General features: G+C 38.8%; 1 protein-coding gene and 1 pseudogene across 1 annotated transcript; one reads left to right on the plus strand and one right to left on the minus strand.

Annotated features, from left to right (window-relative positions):
- Positions 1 to 593: 593 nt before the first annotated feature.
- LOC107827257 (carbamoyl phosphate synthase arginine-specific large chain, chloroplastic-like) lies at positions 594 to 5,572 on the plus strand (annotated as a pseudogene).
- A 3,603-nt stretch (positions 5,573 to 9,175) lies between these two features.
- Positions 9,176 to 11,884, minus strand: LOC107827256 (putative receptor-like protein kinase At1g11050). The gene has a single exon (XM_016654354.2). It carries the CDS (start codon positions 11,714 to 11,716, stop codon positions 9,776 to 9,778), a length of 1,941 nt encoding a protein of 646 aa, XP_016509840.1. The 5' UTR covers positions 11,717 to 11,884; the 3' UTR covers positions 9,176 to 9,775.
- Positions 11,885 to 21,219: the final 9,335 nt, after the last annotated feature.

A 21,219-nucleotide genomic window follows, 5' to 3' on the forward strand; every position in this document is an offset into this window, starting at 1 on the left:
TAGGAATATCCGGTGGTTCCGGTGGAATTTTGAATGTTAGATCCTTTGCCGGGAGTGGGGATGTGGTCATCTTGGGATGCTGTTTTGGTTAGAGAATAGAAAGAGTGTGGTCTTTCTCTCTCCTAAATTTGTAAAGAAAAATACTGACCAAATAATTACTTGGCCAAATAAATATGTAAACTATGTAATTACACTTAATTACACCCAAATTTAATTCCCAAGTGGCTTTCCAAACATGCTTTAAAATAAATGAGTTATGAAAAATAAAACAATGATGCTCATATTTTAGTTTAGTTACTTCTTGACTTGCAACTACAAACAACAATAATAGCAAAAATTTCATTGTAATCCCACAAAGTTGGTATGGGACGTAAACCTTAGTATCTATTTATCATATTCAAAATTCAAATATAATAAATAACTTTATCAAAACATGTAGGTCAATTGGTAAATAGTATTCACTTTAATTTAAAGAAAGTAGACAGATATAAAGAACATTTAAAGAGTAAAAGTCAATCTGCTAACATATTACTGAATTCCGCTTGACACTTGAAAAATTAATTAAAAATCTTTGAACACCTTTGGCGCAATTTTAGGATTGCAATCCACCACCTGTGTAAGAGCTAAAACCCTAGCCTCACCTGAAACCAGCATCTCTCCCGGCTCCACTCTCCTCTAAAAAGCTCACCTCCTCTAAATTCATCAACAAAACCCTAATCAATTTGTTTGAAAAAGTTGAATGAAGATGAGTTATTGTATGAACCACTGTGAAAATGCTCATATCGGCTCATCTCTTCATCTTCTTCCTCTGTTATTGCTCCTTCCAAAATATATTCATCAAAAACCCACCTTTTCCCACTATTTCCCCACTCTGCGAAATCCGCAGTTTACAAAAGCTCCTCTTTTCTGCACCTCCAATCTCGGCCATCCGTTTTGGGTCACACCCATTTGCGCAAAAAGGTGAATTTTTCGATTGTCAATGAGCAAAGCCCCAGTAATGATTATGTTGTTCAAAAGCAGAAATTGGGGAAAAGAACAGATATAAAGAAGATTTTGATACTGGGTGCAGGGCCAATAGTGATAGGACAAGCTTGTGAGTTTGATTATTCAGGTACTCAAGCTTGTAAGGCTCTTAGGGAAGAAGGGTATGAGGTTATACTTATTAATTCGAACCCTGCAACGATTATGACCGATCCCGAGATGGCGGACAAGACTTATATTGAGCCAATGACACCTGAACTTGTGGAGCAAGTCTTAGAGAAAGAGAGGCCTGATGCATTGTTGCCCACAATGGGTGGCCAAACTGCTCTTAATTTAGCTGTAGTGTTGGCGGAGAGTGGGGTGCTCGATAAGTATGGGGTCGAGTTGATTGGGGCGAAGCTTGGCGCCATAAAGAAGGCGGAGGATAGGGATTTGTTTAAGCAGGCAATGAAGAATATTGGGATAAAGACTCCACCTTCAGGCATTGGCAATACTTTGGAGGAGAGTATCGAGATAGCCGGTGAAATCGGGGTTAGCAGCTAGTTTGACATCACAGGTTTTGGTTGAGAAGTCTTTGTTAGGTTGGAAAGAATACGAGCTTGAGGTTATGAGGGACTTGGCTGACAATGTGGTTATCATTTGTTCAATTGAGAATATTGATCCTATGGGAGTTCATACGGGGGACTCCATCACTGTGGCTCCTGCTCAGACTTTGACAGAGAAAGAGTACCAACGTCTTAGGGATTATTCAATTTCCATCATCAAGGAAATCGGAGTTGAGTGTGGGGGTTCTAATGTGCAGTTTGCTGTAAATCCAGTTGATGGGGAAGTCATGGTAATTGAAATGAATCCTAGAGTTTCAAGGTCTTCGGATTTAGCCTCAAAAGCTACTGGCTTTCCAATAGCTAAGATGGCTGCTAAGCTATCAGTGGGATACTCTCTGGATCAGATTCCTAACGATATCACAAAGAAGACTCCAGCTAGTTTTGAGCCATCCATTGATTATGTAGTAACAAAGGCAAGTATCTTTATCTTTAACTTTATTGCTGGTCTTAAATTCCGATCGCCTTGTGTAGTATGTTTCTCTTATGTATTAATTTTATCCCTAGGAATTTAATGAGCTGTTACTTATATAAAAGAATGTGATAATATTCATTTGGTTGTCTCAGTTCAGTTATATAGGAGTAAGAATGGTATCTTGTTTCTACTAAGGTATCTATTTATGGCCTTCACACATACTCATCTCTATAACATGCTAGTGTAACTTGACAACCAGAAATATTCACCACCCTTTTTTTTTTTACAATGAATTATTTGGTCCCAGTTATGACGAAAATGTGGCTAATATTTCGACCTGGATTGTGTAGAGACAGGGTAGGATAAAGAAACAGGAACATATGATTCTTACCAACGGCAATGATCCCTGACATCTCTGTCATCAGCTTGATTCCTATAATTTGTTCTTTGAATTATGGTAGTTTTCTTATTGTTGCTGGCAAGTTTTTACAAGAGTGTCTATGCAGCGTTGTTACAATCTTGACACACTATTTCAAAATCTGGTTGCGGGATAATACTTTAATTGGCATTTTTTATTATTTCATGATCTGGATATGATGTAAATTGCTGTTCCTTTTTTTTTTCCCCCTTCCGAACTCCATTATTTATACATTCACAGTTAGTTGTCCAAACAATGTAAATTTTCCAGATACCTAAATTTGCATTTGAGAAATTCCCTGGATCTGAGGCCATACTGACAACTCAGATGAAGTCTGTCGGTGAGTCCATGGCAGTAGGTCGCACATTCCAAGAATCCTTCCAAAAAGCAGTGCGGTCTCTAGAATGTGGTTATTCCGGGTGGGGCTGTACCCAGGTTAAGGAATTGGACTGGGATTGGGACAAATTGAAGTATAGTCTTCGGGTTCCTAATCCTGATCGCATCCATGTGGTATATGCTGCAATGAAGAGGGGGGTGAAGGTAGATGCAGGTTAAGGAATTGGACTGGGATTGGGACAAATTGAAGTATAGTCTTCGGGTTCCTAATCCTGATCGGATCCATGCGGTATATGCTGCAATGAAGAGGGGGATGAAGGTAGATGACATCTTTGAGCTCAGTTACATAGACAAATGGTTCCTCACTCAGCTAAGGGAGCTTGTAGATGTGGAGCAATTCCTTCTGCCTCTCAGTTTGTCGGACTTAACAAAGGATGACTTCTATGAAGTGAAAAAGAGAGGTTTTAGTGACAGACAGATAGCTTTCGCGACAAAGTCCAGTGAGGAGGAGGTTCGGTCAAGGCGTTTGTCTTTGGGTGTGAAACCAGCATATAAACGAGTTGATACCTGTGCTGCAGAATTTGAGGCTGATACGCCTTATATGTATTCATCTTATGACCTTGAGTGTGAATCACTCCTACCGATAGGAAGAAAGTGTTGATTTTAGGTGGAGGACCAAACCGAATTGGACAGGGTATTGAGTTTGATTATTGTTGCTGTCATGCATCCTTTGCCCTTCAGGTTTGTGGTTCTTTATGATTGATTTAGGGTCTAAATTTTGCTGCATTGCCTTTTAGGGTATACTTTTTCAACTGCCAATGAATAACTTGAATAGAATCTGAGTAGAGGCTTATGTTCTGATAAGGTTTCTTCAAATTATCTGATTATTCTGCAGTACTTTTGAAATTCAAAAGTTGATAAATTCTGGGAAATGAATGGCACGATCTACAGGTTCCTTTTAATATAGAAGACTCCTATAGCATGGCTCCAATAAGAAATATAACATTGGTTAATGGATTTTCACCTTTTTAGAATGATGAATTTCTGATTGCGCAATGCAGAAAATAGAAAAATCAGAGTTTTCGTCTTCGCATGTGGAGTATTTGAAAAATAATATATTGTTCTTTTGTTCTGTCTTGGTTCTCGTAGTTGGCGTTTTATGGTTACTACTTTGCTCCTATGTTGCTTTCCAACCTTGAAATTTGTTTTTTTCTTCTTTTCTTTTTTGGTTTATACAGGACGCAGGCTATGAAACTATTACCATAAATTCCAATCCTGAGACAGTTTCTACAGATTATGACACAAGTGGTCGTCTCTACTTCGAGCCTCTGACAGTCGAGGATGTTCTTCATATCATCGACTTGGAAGGACCTGACGGTATCATTGTGCAATTTGGAGGTCAAACCCCATTGAAACTGGCTCTTCCAATTCAGAATTACTTGGATGAGCTGCCTAAGACGAGAAGTGGAGCTGACTTTGTTCGCATTTGGGGTACATCACCTGATTCCATTGATGCGGCTGAAGATAGGGAGAGGTTCAACGCTATCCTGAATGAACTACAAATCGTGCAGCCAAAAGGGGGTATAGCAAAGAGCGAAAAGGATGCTGTTGCCATTGCGACAGAAGTAGGATACCTTGTTGTCGTCCGACCCTCTTATGTCTTAGGTGGCCGGGCAATGGAGATAGTTTACAACAATGACAAATTAGTGACGTACCTTGAAAATGCTGTTAAGGTAGATCCGGAGCGCTCTGTCCTGATTGACAAGTATTTAACTGATGCCGTAGAGATTGATATTGATGCACTTGCCGATTTGCATGGTAATGTGGTCATCGGTGGAATAATGGAGCACATTGAGCAGGCTGGGGTTCACTCAGGTGACTCAGCTTGCATGCTTCCGACACAAACAATTTCTGATTCATGCTTGGAAACTATTAGGTCGTGGACTACGAAATTAGCAAAGGCTAAATGTGTGTGGCCTCATGAATTGTCAATATGCCATTAGTGCTTCTGGTGAGGTGTTCTTGCTCGAAGCTAACCCCCGTGCATAACGGACGGTTCCTTTTGTTTCCAAGGCGATTGGGCACCCGTTGGCTAAATATGCTTCTCTAGTTATGTCAGGAAAATCGCTACATGACCTAAACTTCACCAAAGAGGTTATCCCAGGACATGTATCAGTTAAAGAAGCTGTTCTTCCATTTAAGAAATTCCAAGGATGTGATGTACTTCTTGGTCCTGAAATGCGAAGCACCAGTGAGGTAATGGGTATCCACTACGAGTCATCAATTGCATTTGCCAAGCACAAATTGCTGCTGGACAGAAAATGCCACTTTCGGGCACTCTATTCCTCAGTTTAAATGAATTAACAAAGCCTCAACTTACCACAATTGCTCGAGCCTTTTTGGGGCTTGGATTTCAAATCATTGCAACTTCTGGAACTGCACTTGTACTCGAATTAGAAGGCATGCCAGTGGAGCAAGTGCTTAAAATGCATGAAGGGCGGCCACATGCTGCGGATCTCATTGCCAATGGGCAAATTCAGTTGATGGTGATCACAAGTTCAGGGGACACACTCGATCAGATTGATGGCCGGAAGCTGAGAAGGATGGCTCTCACATACAAGATACCTGTAATAACAACAATGGCAAGGGCTTTGGCCACCGCTGATGCAATTAAAAGCTTGAAATGCAACAAGATTAAAATGACAGCACTTCAAGATTACTTTGATGTCTAGAAGGTAGCAGCTGAGCTCAAAAACCTGCAGTCTGCATCATCTCTTTCTACTAGTTGACTTGCCATTAGGTGAATCAGTCTTCTTTGGTTGCTTGTAAGTTTTTTCTCTTGTTCTGATCTCTATGTTATAGGTGTCCTTGTTGTTTTATGGATTTGGTGCCTCATTTTTCCCAAATTTTTGCTTCCTGAACTAGCTTTACAAATGTACTGGAACATCAAAATCTACTTATAGATTAACATGTTTTCCTCATTTATAATCTTGTGTATATAAATCAACAGAGATTGTCCATCTCTTTAAGTAGGTTTCTCCTCATTTGCCTCATGCATCTTCTTCTTCACAAAGATGTCCCTTCTCTTTCAACTTGCAAAGTTCGTCGACATTCATCATATGAGTGCAATTGAAATTAAGCTCACAATTTTTAAGTTTTTCTTTTTACACACACACACACAATCACACACAAACATATATATATATATATAAAATTAGTGAAAAAGTATAGAAAATTTAAGTAAGTTGTTGAAACCTACAAAATCAAACATTTAAAAGTTGAACCTTTTGTAGATCAATAAAACATAGTAGTTTAATCGATAAAAAGATTATTGTAAAGGTTCAATGAATCACTAATCTTTGCACATGCAGGGTATGAATCAGGTGAACACTTGTTCTTCCAGTGCAGCTACTCAAATGAACTGTGGACTAAACTAGTTAGCTGGCAAGGCGTTCAAAGACATGCAAGGGAATGGAGTCAGGAGTTAAAACTGGGCAATCAATTGGGCAAAAGGAAACAAAGCTGCAGATGAATTATATAGGATGGCATTGGCAAGTTTTACTTATTATATTTGGCAAGCAAGGAACCAAAGAATATTTCAAGGAAAGAAGAGAAATGTTGATACAATTAGTAGACTTGTGGTCCAGGACATTCAATGCCGAGGGAAGAACAAGAAGAAGCTAGCTGGACCCCTGAGAAATTTGAACTTTTATCCCTTGGAATTCTGTCATGTTGAATCTAATGTAATGGAATATGAAAAGGGTAGATGGGAGTAGTAGTAGGGAAGATGGTGTATGGCAATTTTGGGATGTTCTTGTTGTACATATTTTCTTTCCCTGGTAAATAAAATATAATATAATTTGTTACCACAAAAAAAAATAAAAAAATCACTGATCTGAAATACACAGTTGAGATAATTATCTGGAGATGGAATGCTAATACAATGTTTTATTAGCAGCCTTTCCTGATTCACGTCTTAGTTGGTAAATAGTCCACAGCGTCGATCTACTATGAGCAACACGATATTTCTACTATTCTAACAGTAGATCTACTATAGCTTGTTTGAATTGTGGGCCCCAAAAGTTCTATCTTTTCACATGGTAACTTTGAGTTTGACTCCATATTTTACACGTACTATTCACATGTTCCACCTCCAACTTTTTTTTGGGGTATTTGTGCTCTCACAAATTTTTTCTTAAACGTGTTTCCCATCTTTAAACTTGTAAGCATCTTTTCTAATACTACTACTATAGTCAACAAAATAAGGCTCATTTTTGTAAAATATAAAGGTTAGCATGATTAGACAGAGGAAGAAATTTGTTGTAACGGATGTATTCATTTTTAGGTTTTATTTTAGTTAAATTAGTTTGACACAAACAAATGTTGCTTTGGAAAACCAAGAATTATTTTTCTATTCTGATCCAATAAATGATACAAAATATGAAGACACACAAAGAATAACTAGAAAAGATATAAGGATAAAGTTATTTAAATAATTTTTACAACAGTGCCATTAAATAATTTTTTAATGTGTGCCAAAATCTTTAATTTTTTTTTAGGGGCAATAGTATTATTTGCAATCTATCTATAACTATTTTAAACAAGTTAACATTGTCGGTAAGGTTTTTTATTGTCAGCATATAAGTTAAATGGAAAATATACTTATGTTAATTAGCGCAACAAAATCATGAAGCGAGCTCTTCTTAAAATTTAGTTTTTAAGGTAATAATTGAGTCTAACAAAATTATAATTTGTTTACTTTTTAATGACTTTGGATGATTTATAACTTTACATTTTTTTTTTTTAGAGATGGATTCTATCACAGGGATCTTCTTTATAACACCCTGAAACTCATCTCCCTCAACATGCCTGCTTGGTTATCCAAGTTGAATAGTGGGGACATTTTAGTAATTTACTGTGAAAGACTTGTTTTGATTGGTTCACATTATTTATTCCGAAAATAGCTTTACGGACTCGATATGGGCACTTTAAATTTCTGGTGATGTTTTTTGGGCTAACAAATGCCCCACAGGTGTTCTCTTTTTTAGTATATTAATTAATTATAACACAATTAAAAACGACTTCAACTAAAATGAGCCAATGTAATATACAACAGAGGTAGACAAAGATATGATTTTTTTTTCTTCGTAACGGTAAAAATAGGATGAGTCACTGTATGATATTTCGTTAGTAAGGAATTCAAAAGTTTAAACTACTGAGAAACTTTTACGAAGATATAACTTTAATACAGAACATGCTTAATTCAAAAGGTAAAGAGAGACAAGCTTTAAACACCTACATTTGGATTACTGGAATTTTTTTTAAATTTTGTTTCATTGTTCTAACTTCTTTTATAATTTAGTGGAAAATTAATACGCTTGTTTACCACGGATTTTTCTTTTAACCCCTAATTAGCTTAATAATGAGAGGTTGATAATAAATACCTAAAAAAGATCTCCATAAGCCATCCCACAAAATACAAGCTGTTGGATGTATTAGGTTTGACAAAATCATTACAAAGAGGATGCTAAAAGTTAATACAATTACTTCCTCTACGTCTTGTGACCATACACAATCGGAAAAAAAATAAAGTCACTAAATATGAGAATGAGTGAGAACGAACCTTGTTCTTTCAGTCAAGAGATTGGAAGAATTTTAAAACCTTGATCAAAATATTTATATATAACATTAACATCTAAAAGAAATAATATATACCATGTTGATACCATGCGTCAATAAATTTGTCTATTCTAAAAAGGACGATGGCGGCTAATTGTCATCTAGGCTGCTATTCATGATATATATATACTAGAAAAGAGAAAGATATGTCATAGATACATTCTAAGTTAATTAACAGACATTGGTTAGACCAAAATTGTACCATAGATTTGAAGCACACCTTTACAGATTATAACTACGCCTAAGTAAAATGACAAAGTCATTGCAAAAGACAAATCCAAGTGTTCAAAATACCACAAACATGAGAATGCAACTTCAATCTCAAGTATGGCAAAATTATATTATCTAAGGAACATTAAATAAATAATTAAAAATTTCTAATCATATTAATAGTCTAATAGAAAAACATATGAGCTATAAAAAATTTAACCCATGCAATGCGAAAATTGAGCCCGCGGGCCAATCACTACCAGTTCAAGTTATAATGGAGAACATTGACCAATGAAACCCAATCTATGACAAATGGTTTCGAGTTATAGATGCATCATTTAACAAATTCTTGTGACTAAAAAAGTATAACATCAACTTTTCTCAAAAAAAAAAAAAAAGTATTTCTTGTACAATGTCGAATGAAACAACAATATAGTAGTAGAAAGAAGTATTTGTAAAATGTTGAATTCTACACCATTATTAGCACCTTTAAACTATTAAAACTTGTAGATTAAATCAGAGAAAACCAGGATATTAGCATAGCGTAATTGGCAATATTCACTGTCTCCTTGGCAGAAAACAGTACAGTAGGGAATATTGTCTCAAGAACTTTGAACATAAACATGTAAATATATGAATGTACAGAGTGCAACACAAAGCACCATGGCCTTGAATGAAGCAAGCTAGCTATATTACAGAGGAATATCAGCTACTACTGTATTTACAAAGTCTGATATATATACCTCTTAAGAAAGGAAACCAATAGAAAATCTGATGTTTGCCTAGAAGATTGTCAGAGCTCTTGGCTGTTGGAATGAATCAAAGAAAGAAGAAATTCTTACATCTGCCAAGATGTAATACTCTAGTATTTTTCAATTACTTTTGGTTTCCGTTGAATTGGCAATCTAGTCGAACTCCAAGTCCTCTTATTTTGTTTAGCCGGAGTACAAGTAGATGCTGTTTCTGGTTTTCATTCTACACTCAAGACTTCTAAATATGTCCCTTTTGACTGGAAATCCGAAAGCAACAGAAGTCTCTGAGCTAATATTCTTGATCAAAAAGTTTCCCAAGGCACTCAGTTACGAGAATCAACTCAAGCAGAAATGCAATTAGCTTTCTCCCAACCTCATATTTTCACCTTAGCATGTCTCCAGCAGCCAGTCGCAAGCAACTCAAGGCCGGTGATATGCTAAATGTGTTGCCATCAGCATTATAAAATGAAGGATGTCCAAGAGGTGCTGGCCTATCTGGAATTTCAGGAACCTCAGTATCTCCTTCCAACATTTTCAGTGCATCCAATATAGTTGGCCTCAACGCCACCATCACGTGGGCGCACAATATTCCAACGAGAAGAAATCTTACCATTATAGACCTTGGATTTGCGTTTCCTGAATCCTCATCATTCTTTACTAGGACAGCATCCAAAACTTCATTTATCTTTCCAGCTTTTACCTTCGACCAAGCCCAATCTGTGATCAGAAAAGCACGAGGCGACCCTGAAGTGAAATCAAGGACCTTTCTTCCACACATTATTTCCAAAACAACAACTCCAAAGCTATAAACATCGCTCTTCTCAGTCAATTGCCCATAGAGAGCATATTCGGGAGCTAAGTAACCATGTGTTCCTGCTACACGGGTGGTAAGATGAGACTGTCCTTCTCTACTTTGCTTAACCAACCCAAAATCAGCCACTCTTGCTCTCATATCAGCATCTAACAGTATATTCGTTGCTTTAATGTCCCTGTGATAAATTGCTGGCTTTACCCCATAATGCAGATAAGCTAATCCTTTTGCCACATCCAAAATTATGTTTTTTCTCTGAGGCCAAGTCAACGGTTGCTTCATCTTTCCATCTTGATTTACATGAAACAAGTGATCATCAAGATTTCCACTGGGCATGTAGTCATAAACCAGGTATCTTTCACTCTCCCCACTTTCAATCCGATTCTCATCAGTCACACAACACCCTCTAAGCGGCACAAGATTACGATGCTTCAAGTTACTTATGATCTCAACCTCATTGCAAAATTCATCTTTTTCTTGAAAATCAGATTCTATAACCTTTTTGACAGCAACAACAGTACCATCTGCTAATGTTCCTTTATAGACTACTCCAAATCCACCTCTCCCTATAAAATTCTTTTGGGTAAAATTATCTGTTGCCTTCTCAAGCTCCTGAATTTTGAACCAAACAGCAGTTTTAGGCCTCATTCTTCGCCTAGACACTGTATCTTCCATTTCCACATCATCATTTTTCCTCCACCTTTTGTTCCACCAGTAATACAATCCCAACATAATAGACATGCATAATATTGCAATACCAGCTCCAGCCAACCCAAAGATTAAAGCTAAATGTCTCTTACTTGATGAACTTTCATTCAAATCAATACTAAAAATACATGATATGGCACCAGTACTTTCAGGACCAAACTCATTGACAATTCCAGCAGCATACAAAACTGTGAAGTAAAAACAATCAGTGGAATGAGATTTATTACCATCAATTGCAATCAACTGTTGCTGAACTCTAAGGCCAGCTGCTACACATCCATCACAGGCAGTAAAATCCTCAAGATCAGACCTACAACCAGAATCCAAAACAGTTGAAGGCCCCAGCTTTTTAGTCCAATCTTTTGTGGTCTGAATTGAAGCACAAATATTTGGTGTGATGACAAACTGAGAAGGGTCAAAACAGAAAGAGGAAAGATTTGAAGGCAGAGACAAAGAATTGAGCTTTGATTGGAATTCTTGGATGCAAGAAACAGAAGTTTCCAAATTGGGCAGATGGAAAAGGGAGGTTTCTTTAAGATGTTGAGCCATAGCAACACCAAAAAGGGACAAAAGGTTCTGACAACACTGGCCTTTGCTTGATGTAGGAATATCAGAACCATTGGAAATCTGAGGAGTTGAATTCAGAACTTTGCATTTAGAACTGGACCATGGAACTCTTAGAACATAGCCAAAATCTAAGGGACAAGTTGCAGACAGATTTCTGCTATTTTGAGCTGAGGACATTGAAACTACCCAAGAAAAGAGACAGAACAACAAACACACAATCCACAAATCACCCTTCATCTTTTAGCGATCTATCAAAAGGAGGACCTTTGATTCAAGAAACCATTTTAAAGAGTTTTTGTAATGATTGATGATCTGTGTAGTTTGTCTTGTTGTGTAAGAGGGTGTGTGCCTAGAGTCAAAAGGTTAGGTTCTTTTTCCTGTTCCTGGATTTTGTTAAGGCGGCTGACTTTATAAATCAACTAACAAAGAGGAATCAAATAGGAACGTGCCTCAAGAAGCTACTTAGATGACAATTTAGGATAATGTAATTTTGATAATTAAGAAATATTTAGGTTATTTCCTAGAAACATCAGAATTTAGTACTCCTAAAAGATTTTCTAGTTATTGCCTAGATGTCATCACTAAAATAAAAGGGACAGAGATGTTTGCTCACTGTTTGAGAAAATGATAGCCGCTCTCGAATAATAGTCGAAAATATTTTTTTATATATTTTTTTTATATATATATTATATACAAAAATTATATAAATTTTATATACTTTTTCGATTTCGGAATGTAAATAGTTTCTGACGCAGACTAAAAGTGATATTTGCCCTTACTTTCTGCAAAGGAATTTTGTTATATTCTTGTTGCTATTATTTTTTTGAATGTAAGAAAAAAAAGAAAAAAACATTTTAATTAATCAGTTATGATAGAATCTATTACATGATGATAATCTCATTTTGTTTGTTGATTTCTGAATTTGTATTTCATTAATTAAAGTCAGACCAGACAACATCGATATTCTTTTAATAGTCTTATCATTTTCTTTTAATAGTCTATCATTAAAAAAAAAAAAATTGATTCTTTGTCTATCTTTTCTTTAAAAGACAAGGAATACAATTTTGAAATGATTATTTGCTTATGAAAGCATGACATATGAACTAAACAAGTTTAATTTGTCAATTCAGATTAATTTTTGCCGGTTAGATTGTATTTAGTTAAATAATCTAAAACCTTATTGTTTGAGAGAAGTTGGAAGTAGTGAAGTTGCAAGGAAACGCATTGGTTTTGTTTTATCTCTCTACTGATTCATGGTTACTAGTCAGTCTTGACGTCTTGACTTTTATGCTTTTGCCTTTCTTACACCATACTATCAAAATCGGGTTTACCCTTCGAGATTGTCATTGTAATATCGAGCCATGATGCGGAATTTGATTGTCGAGCTCGAACCCCAAAAATCAATCTAGATCGATATCGATCAAGATCGAGCTCGAGACATCGAGGTCAAACAAATAGAGATCGGCCAAGATCGAGCTCAAGCCCCAGAAACCAATCAGGATCGAGATCGGCCAAGATCAAGATCGAGCCAAGAAACAAAAAAGCCATTATAGCCGCAATTAGGGGGAGAATCTCGGCAGAAATCTCGGCTTGAATCAAGAAAAAACTAATTAATTAATCTATCATGAGATCCCCAATATGTATTTTTAATTATATCCAAATTGGAATTCCTCCACTATATTAAAAGTTGTTATCATTTGTAGAGAGGACACATTCATTCTGAGATATACAGAACATCAAGCAAATACTATCCTTTTTTGGCTTTTGATATTTAGTCATATTGTTTCTTCTACCAATCGTTCTTCACTCAATTTGGAGGTGATAAAACTTGAAGGCTTAGGCTAACTAGTTCATTCGGTTTGTATTCATTTCTTTTATAACTAATTTCAATATTCATTTACATATCTTTCCCAATTTGTATCAATTTATATCACGTATCCTTAGAACTACGTATAAATTCAACTCTATCCGTTTTTCAGGTAAACAGTTTGGCGCCCACCGTGGGGCTAAGGATAATAGTGGTTATTTGGTACGAATCTCTATAAAACGCACTATTTTACACTTGCTCTTGGAAGTATCTTTGATTTCAGGTTAAAAATGATGAACTCTCAATTAATGGCCCTACCTATCGACAACGAAACTGGCCATGAAGGTGAGAATAACAACCTGACGCCCGGGGATGAAAGGCCACTCGTTGACCCCGTTGGAACTCTGGCCGTAGATCCAATTGACATTAATTTACATGTGGCCATTGAAGCGAACCAACATTCCGACCCCGAAAATACCATTCATGGTGGAACTCGATCTGCAGTTCGAAATACCCAAAATGCTGGAGAAGACCGGATCAACCTACGTATGATTTCCGAAATGTTGCAAACTCAACAGGTAGCGATAGCTCAGTTGCAGAGCCAAACCCAGGAACCGAGCAGGCCTGAGCTCGGTCCACCCCGAGAAGTCACCAACGGAACGGGACCAGCTGTAGTAAGGTCAAATGAACAAGAATCGGGGACTAACCCCGAAATTATAAATATGCTCGAGGAACTAACAAAGCGAGTTGAATCGGGGGAAAAGAAGATTGAAGAAAACGACAAGAAGGTGGAAACTTATAACTCCAGGGTTGATCAGATCCCGGGGGCACTACCAATATTGAAGAGTTTGGATTCCAAAAGGTTCGTACAAAAGCCCTTCCCCCCGAGTGCGGCTCCCAAACCGATCCCCAAGAAGTTTTGCATGCTCAAAATTCTCAAGTATAATGGAACGACCGGCCCCAACGAGCATGTCACCTCCTACACGTGTGCGATTAAAGGGAACGATCTAGAGTACGACGAGATCGGATCCGTATTATTAAAGAAATTCGGGAAAACCCTGTCAAAGGGAGCAATGATATGGTATCATAATTTACCACCTAACTATATCGATTCTTTTGCCATGCTTGTAGATTCTTTTGTAAAAGCACACGCCGGAGCCATAAAGGTCGAGACTAGGAAGTCGGACCTTTTCAAGGTAAGGCAAAAAGATAACGAGATGCTAAGAGAGTTTATATCTCGTTTCCAAATAGAACAAATGGATCTACCACCTGTCACGGACGATTGGGCCGTTCAATATTTCACCCAAGGACTGAACGAACGAAGCTCGATGAATTTGTGACAGTTGAAGCAAAACTTGATCGAATACCCGGTTGTTACCTGGGCCGATGTACATAATCGATATCAATCGAAGATTAGAGTTGAAGACGACCAGTTGGGTTCTGGGTTCGTTATTAAAAGGGACATCGACCGAGAACCAAGGTTGAACAGGGACTGATACCAGCCGTATAATGAAGATCGTAGGGGCAGCGAACCAGGACGCAACTCCGTACGAGGTGAAAGGAGAAGTGATCGAGGCCAAGGGTCTCGAGGGCTGATGAACAAGAATGGTTTCGACAGGCATATCGAACCTAAGGAAGCACCGCAGTTATCAGAGTATAACTTCAACATTGATGCATCCGCCATCGTATAAGCTATAGGATGCATCAAATATACTAAATGGCCTCGACCTCTGCAGACCGATCCAGCCCAGAGAAATCCCAATCAAATATGCAAATATCATGGCACCCATAGCCACATAACGGAAGATTGAAGGCAATTGAGAGAAGAAGTAGCTAGTTATTCAATGAAGGGCACCTTCGAGAGTTTTTAAGTGACCGGGCCAAGACTCTTTACAAAAACAAAGAGTTCAATAGATAAAACAAACAAGAAGAGCCACAACACATTATCCACATGATCATCGGAGGGATCGATGTCCCCCATGGGCCAGTGCTTAAACGCACTAAGATGTCGATTGTAAGAGAGAAGCGATCTCGAGCTCATGATTACATACCTAAAGGAACCTTGTCCTTCAATGACAAAGACGCAGAAGGAATCATGCAGCCCCATAACGATACACTGATAATATTTGTACTTATGAATAAAACTCAAGTTAAGCGTGTGTTAATTGATCCAGGTAGTTCAGCCAATATCATTCGATCGAGGGTCGTAGAGCAACTCGATCTACAAGACCAGATCATGTCCGCAACCCTGGTACTAAATAGATTCAATATGGCATGTGAAATTACTAAGAGCGAGATAATTCTGCCAGTAAACATGGCCGGGACCATCCAAGAAACGAATTTTCATATGATCGAGGGCGACATGAGGTATAACGCCCTGTTCGGGAGGCCGTGGATCCACAACACGAGAGCAGTACCCTCGGCCCTTCACCAGATTCTAAAATTCTCAACACCAGAGGGATTAAAAACAATCTACGGAGAGCAACCAGTCGCAAAGGAAATGCTTGTCATCGATGAAGTGATTCCGATATCATCACTCTCATCGACAAAAGGATCAAATTCGAAGGAAAAATGGGATACCAAATAGCAATCACAAACGTCGGCCTCGACCCAACTAGAGAAGCAAAAGACTGACGAAGATGATGATTATGGGATCCCTCGATCCTTCGTGGTCCCCGATGATTCCGATGCTACCAAATCAACGGTCGAAGAACTGGAGCAAATCATATTAATTGAACATCTTCCCGAACAAAAGGTATACCTGGGCACATGGTTAAGTCCCGAGCTCAGGAAAAAGCTTATTCAATTTCTTATACCTAATATGGACTGTTTTGCTTGGTCTCATCTTGACATGACAGGGATCCCACCGGAAATCACCATTCATAGACTAAGCTTGGATTCGAAATTCAATCCAGACTCTAGAATGCCAGCAGGCCTTGGAGGAACTAAAGCTGTATTTACTTCATACCTCGAAAGTGAACGAACAACTTTACCTGTACTTAGCTGTCTCGGAGATAGCAGTAAGTGGAGTCCTGGTCCGAGAAGAACAAGGTACGTAATTCCCTATTTATTATTTCAGTCGGACCTTAGGTGAGGCCGAAACTAGATATCCACACTTAGAAAAATTAGCGCTTGCTTTAATAAGAGCCTCTAGGAAACTAAAACCATATTTCCAATGTCATCCGATATGTGTTGTAACAACTTATCCTCTTCGAAATATTTTAAACAAACCCGAGCTTTCGGGTCGATTGTCCAAATGGGCCATAGAAATCAGTGGGTACGATATTGAGTATCGACCCTGAACCGCCATCAAATCTTGGCGGACTTCGTGGCTAACTTTACGCCGGCCTTCGTACCCGAGATTGAGAAAGAACTACTGATAAAATCAGGGACATCTTTGGGAGTCTGGACCCTCTTTACGGACGATGCTTTGAACGCGAAGGGGTCCGGACTAGGTATCGTACTAAGATAACCCACCGGTAATGTAGTTAGACAGTCTATCAGAACTACAAAATTGACTAACAATGAGGCCGAGTATGAGGCCATGATTGCAGGTCTCGAACTAGCTAGAATCTTGGGAGCGGAGTCGTAGAGGCTAAGTGTGATTCCCTCCTCGTGGTAAACCAAGTTAACTGGAGTTTTGAAGTCCGAGAAGATCGAATGCAGAGGTACTTGGATAAACTACATGTGACTCTACATCGATTTAAGGAATGGACCTTGCAACATGTACCTCGAGAATAGAACAACGAGGCCGACGCTCTTGCAAACTTAAGTTCATCGGTCGAAGATGACGAACTCAACTCGGGGACTATCATACAACTCATGAGATTGGTAATCGAAGGTCACGCCGAGATAAACTCCACAAGTTTAACTTGGGATTGGAGAAACAAATACATAGAGTACTTAAAGAACGGGAAGCTTCCATCAGATCCAAAGGAATCGAGAGCTCTGCGCACAAAGGCAACACAGTTCATCTTGTCCGAAGATAGAATGCTGTTTAGAAGGACGTTCGATGAACCATTGGCAATATGTTTGGGACCGGGAGATACCGATTACATCTTACTGGAAATTCACAAGGGCACTTGTGAAAATCATTCCGGTGCCAATTCGCTGGTCCACAAAGTAATCAAAGCAGGGTATTATTGGACCAATATGGGCAAGGATGCAAGGGAGTTCGTTCGAAAATGCGGCAAATGCCAAAGGCATGCGCCCATGATTCATGATTCATCAACCCGAGGAACTATTACACTCAGTCCTATCCCCATGGCCCTTCATGAAATGGGGAATGGACATCGTTGCTCCTCTCCCATCGGCCCCAGGTAAGGTTCAGTTTATTTTGTTTATGACTGATTATTTCTCTAAATGGGTTGAAACACATGCTTTCGAAAAAGTTTGAGAAAAGGAAGTCATAGACTTCATTTGGGACCACATCATATGTCGATTCAGGATGCCATCCGAGATTGTATGTGATAATGGAAAACAATTCATTGGCAGCAAAACAACTAAATTTTTCGAGGATTACAAGATCAAAAGGATCCTATCAACACCTTATCATCCTAGCGGGAACGGACAAGCCGAATCGACCAACAAAACTATCATCCAAAATCTTAAGAAGAGACTGACCGATGCCAAAGGAAAATGGAGAGAAATACTACCCGAGGTCCTATGGGCATACCACACAACATCGAAATCTAGTATCAGAGCAACACCGTTCTTGTTGGTTTTTGGCGCCGAAGCTCTGATCCCGGTCGAGGTCAGAGAACCTAGTATCAGGTTTCGATATGCAACAGAGGAGTCAAATAACAAGACCATGAATTCGAGCGTAGAATTATTGGACGAAAGACGAGAAGCCGTTCTCGTCCGATTGGCCGCCCAAAAATAGCGGATCGAAAGGTACTACAATCGAAGAACTAATCTTCGACATTTTAACATCGGGGACTTAGTGTTAAGAAACGTCACCCTCAACACCCGAAATCCGAATGAAGGGAAACTGGGTCCGAACTGGGAAGGACCGTATCAGGTTCTCGAAATCATCGAAAAGGATCCTACAAGCTCGGCATGATAAATGACAAATAACTACCGAGAAATTGGAACGTATCGCACCTAAAACGATTCTACTGCTAAGGTACGACCCTTCCCATTTTTATTTATATTTCAAAACTAAACTTTGTAGGTGTTCGACCAGGAACAACGATGGATTCTTCAACACAAAGCCTTTAGGTCTGAAAGCACGTGTTACACTCTTTTTCACTTAGACCAGATTTGTCCCAAATGGGTTTTCCGGCAAGGTTTTTAATGAGGCAACCTTTGATCGTGCTAACTTAGAAAAATTCAACAGTATCCGAGGCCTCTTTACAATCAACCTCGAATACTGGGGGGCATTTCCCTCGAATATCAAGTTTGATGCAGGGAAGTTACTTCATGGCAGCAGGGTCTCGATAGAAAAAGTTTGTAAGGGCCAAACGGTCAAACGAACCGTAGTTTGCTCGAGCCCTGGCACAAAACATGTACGGATGTATAATGATTTATAAAGAGAAGTATTCTTCTTTACCAATATCTCATACCTTAGAAAAGTTTTTCTACTTTATATTCTCGATCTATTATGTAAACAAGCTTAAGGGCCGACCATGACCGGAGTTTGGATGATTACCCCCACAATCGGGGACTGCCGTCCAAAAAATAAACGAGATCGAATTATATAAACTCCGAGATCATAAGACCTTTTAGGCAACCCTCAATTTTATAGGCCACGACCACCCTACTCGGGGACTGACACTTCGGGTAAGCTCGAAGTAAAATGGGAAAGTAAGTCCAAGGGGTAAATCCCGAACTAAAAAGGCTATGGCCGAATTAACACGGGTCAGAGACGTCCGAATTCCGTAACAAAACAGGCCTTCGAATCCTCTCATAAACCAGCTAAAAAGGCTACCCCCGGCAAAATTCATAAAAGGCTTCGATAATATCAAGCCTCGAAAACTCTAATGAGTACAAAATTGTTCGAACACTCGAACAATTCCCTATTTCATGCTAAGGCATTACAGGTTTTGCAAATAAAAGCCGAAAAGGGGACAAAGCCATAAAAAATCTTTTTATAAAAGCCTAAGGGATATGTTTTGTCTTGAGTTCGAGAGACCATCCTCGCTCCAAAAAAAAACCTAAGGGTTACCTTACTTTGAGTTCGAGCAAGCACTCACTCGATCATAAAGCCTAAGGGCTATTTTTTGTCTTGAATTCGAGAGATCATCCTCGCTCCAAAAAAAAACCCTAAGGGTTACCTTACTTCAAGTTCGAGCAAGCACTCACTTGATCATAAAGTCTAAGGGCTATACTAATTCAGTTCCAATCAAATTGTCTAAATCTCAAATCTTAGAATAAAACTTCATAATTTTATAAAGCGGAAATGAAGAAAGTTTTTATATATATGTCAAAATCATTTACAAGGACAGCATGGCCCGATCAAGTTTCTCTATAAAAGACCAAAACGGTCTTAAAAGTAACACAAAAAATACTAATCCTAAAGGACTTAGTCCTCTACGGTAGCAGCATCTTCGCCCTCGGGGCCTCTTTCACTTTCAGATCCGCTCATACTCCCGGTATCATCATCATCGGAAAAGGCCAACACTCTGGTTTCGGCTTCGAGCTCCTTAGCATTCTCGATCTCGGCTATAAGATCGAAGCCACGAGCATGGATTTACTTGAGAGTCTCCCTTCGAGACTGACATATAGCATGCTCGGCAACCCAGTTTGATCGAGCCTGAGCAGCCTCGACAACCTCCTTTGCTCAAACCTGAGCAGCTTCAGCATCAGACCGATAGACGACCACCATTGCATCAACATTAGCCGTGGCTATTTCGACCTCCCGATTTGGCCGCTTCAAGTTCTGTGGCCAGTCTCTCTCGATCAGAAGTTGCTGATCCCAACCGAGACTGGAACTCCTCGATTTTCTTGGCTTGTACCAAGGTTCTCTTTCAATCTTCGGAGTTGGGTCTCAGCCGAGGCCAGTTGAGCTTGGGCGGGCTCCTTTTCTGAGGCAAGGCGGTCCATGTTATTCTTCCACTCCTCGGCCTTCGCTTTCACTACGTCCACTTCAACACGAAGCTAACTGATCACATCGAGCTTTTGCTGGACCTGTGGGACCAAACTGTTAGCCATCATTGTCATGACCTAGACCGATAGGCCGCGACGGGCACCCGGTATCTTACTCAACCGAGTACCAATGTAACGTATCATACTATTATAGGTAAATGAACCAAAAAGTCTTTCATGAGATGACTAGAATAAAGCATGAGGGAAAACTCAATATAGGTTGACCCAACTTGATATACCGACTTATACATATGACGTACAAATGAAATGCAAGGGAAAACTCTTAACCTGTCTATCGGGACCTACAGGCATGAAACGCAGCGTCCCCAGGCAAAAGGGATGTCAGTACAAATAATGTACTGAGTATGTAAGGAATGAAAATCAGTAAATAATAGATATGAGAGAAACATGGAGTAAAAGACTCAACATGTAAGTCTGAATAACTCTGTGAATCATTTCATATTTATAATGTCATGCATATGCGTATAAATGTCATACCATGCATAGGTATATGCGTTCATAACATCATCAAGCCTCTGAGGGCATCCCATCATATCATCTCGACCACTGTGGGCATATATAACGCCGTAATATTTTTCCATATCCCATATACATATTATATACATATATAAGCATATATAAAGCTATCTGGTCATGGGTCAATGTAAATAAATGCAATGCATGAGAAGTATGTCAATAAAATCTCTCGAAACGTCATAAAACCATTATGCCTTTGATTAATATCATCAAATAAACTTTATCAACTTACGTATTTTCCGAGACCCATGAACAAATGATATAATAATAAGACATATGGGGAATTAAGAACATAGGAACCTCTAGTATT

The sequence above is a fragment of the Nicotiana tabacum genome, chromosome 19 (assembly GCF_000715075.1).
Source record: "Nicotiana tabacum cultivar K326 chromosome 19, ASM71507v2, whole genome shotgun sequence".
Taxonomy (NCBI): Eukaryota; Viridiplantae; Streptophyta; class Magnoliopsida; order Solanales; family Solanaceae; genus Nicotiana; species Nicotiana tabacum.

Coding starts and splice junctions, on each gene's coding strand:
- LOC107827256 (XM_016654354.2), bottom strand. CDS start 11,716: ATGAAGGGTGATTTGTGGATTGTGTGTTTGTTGTTCTGTCTCTTTTCT.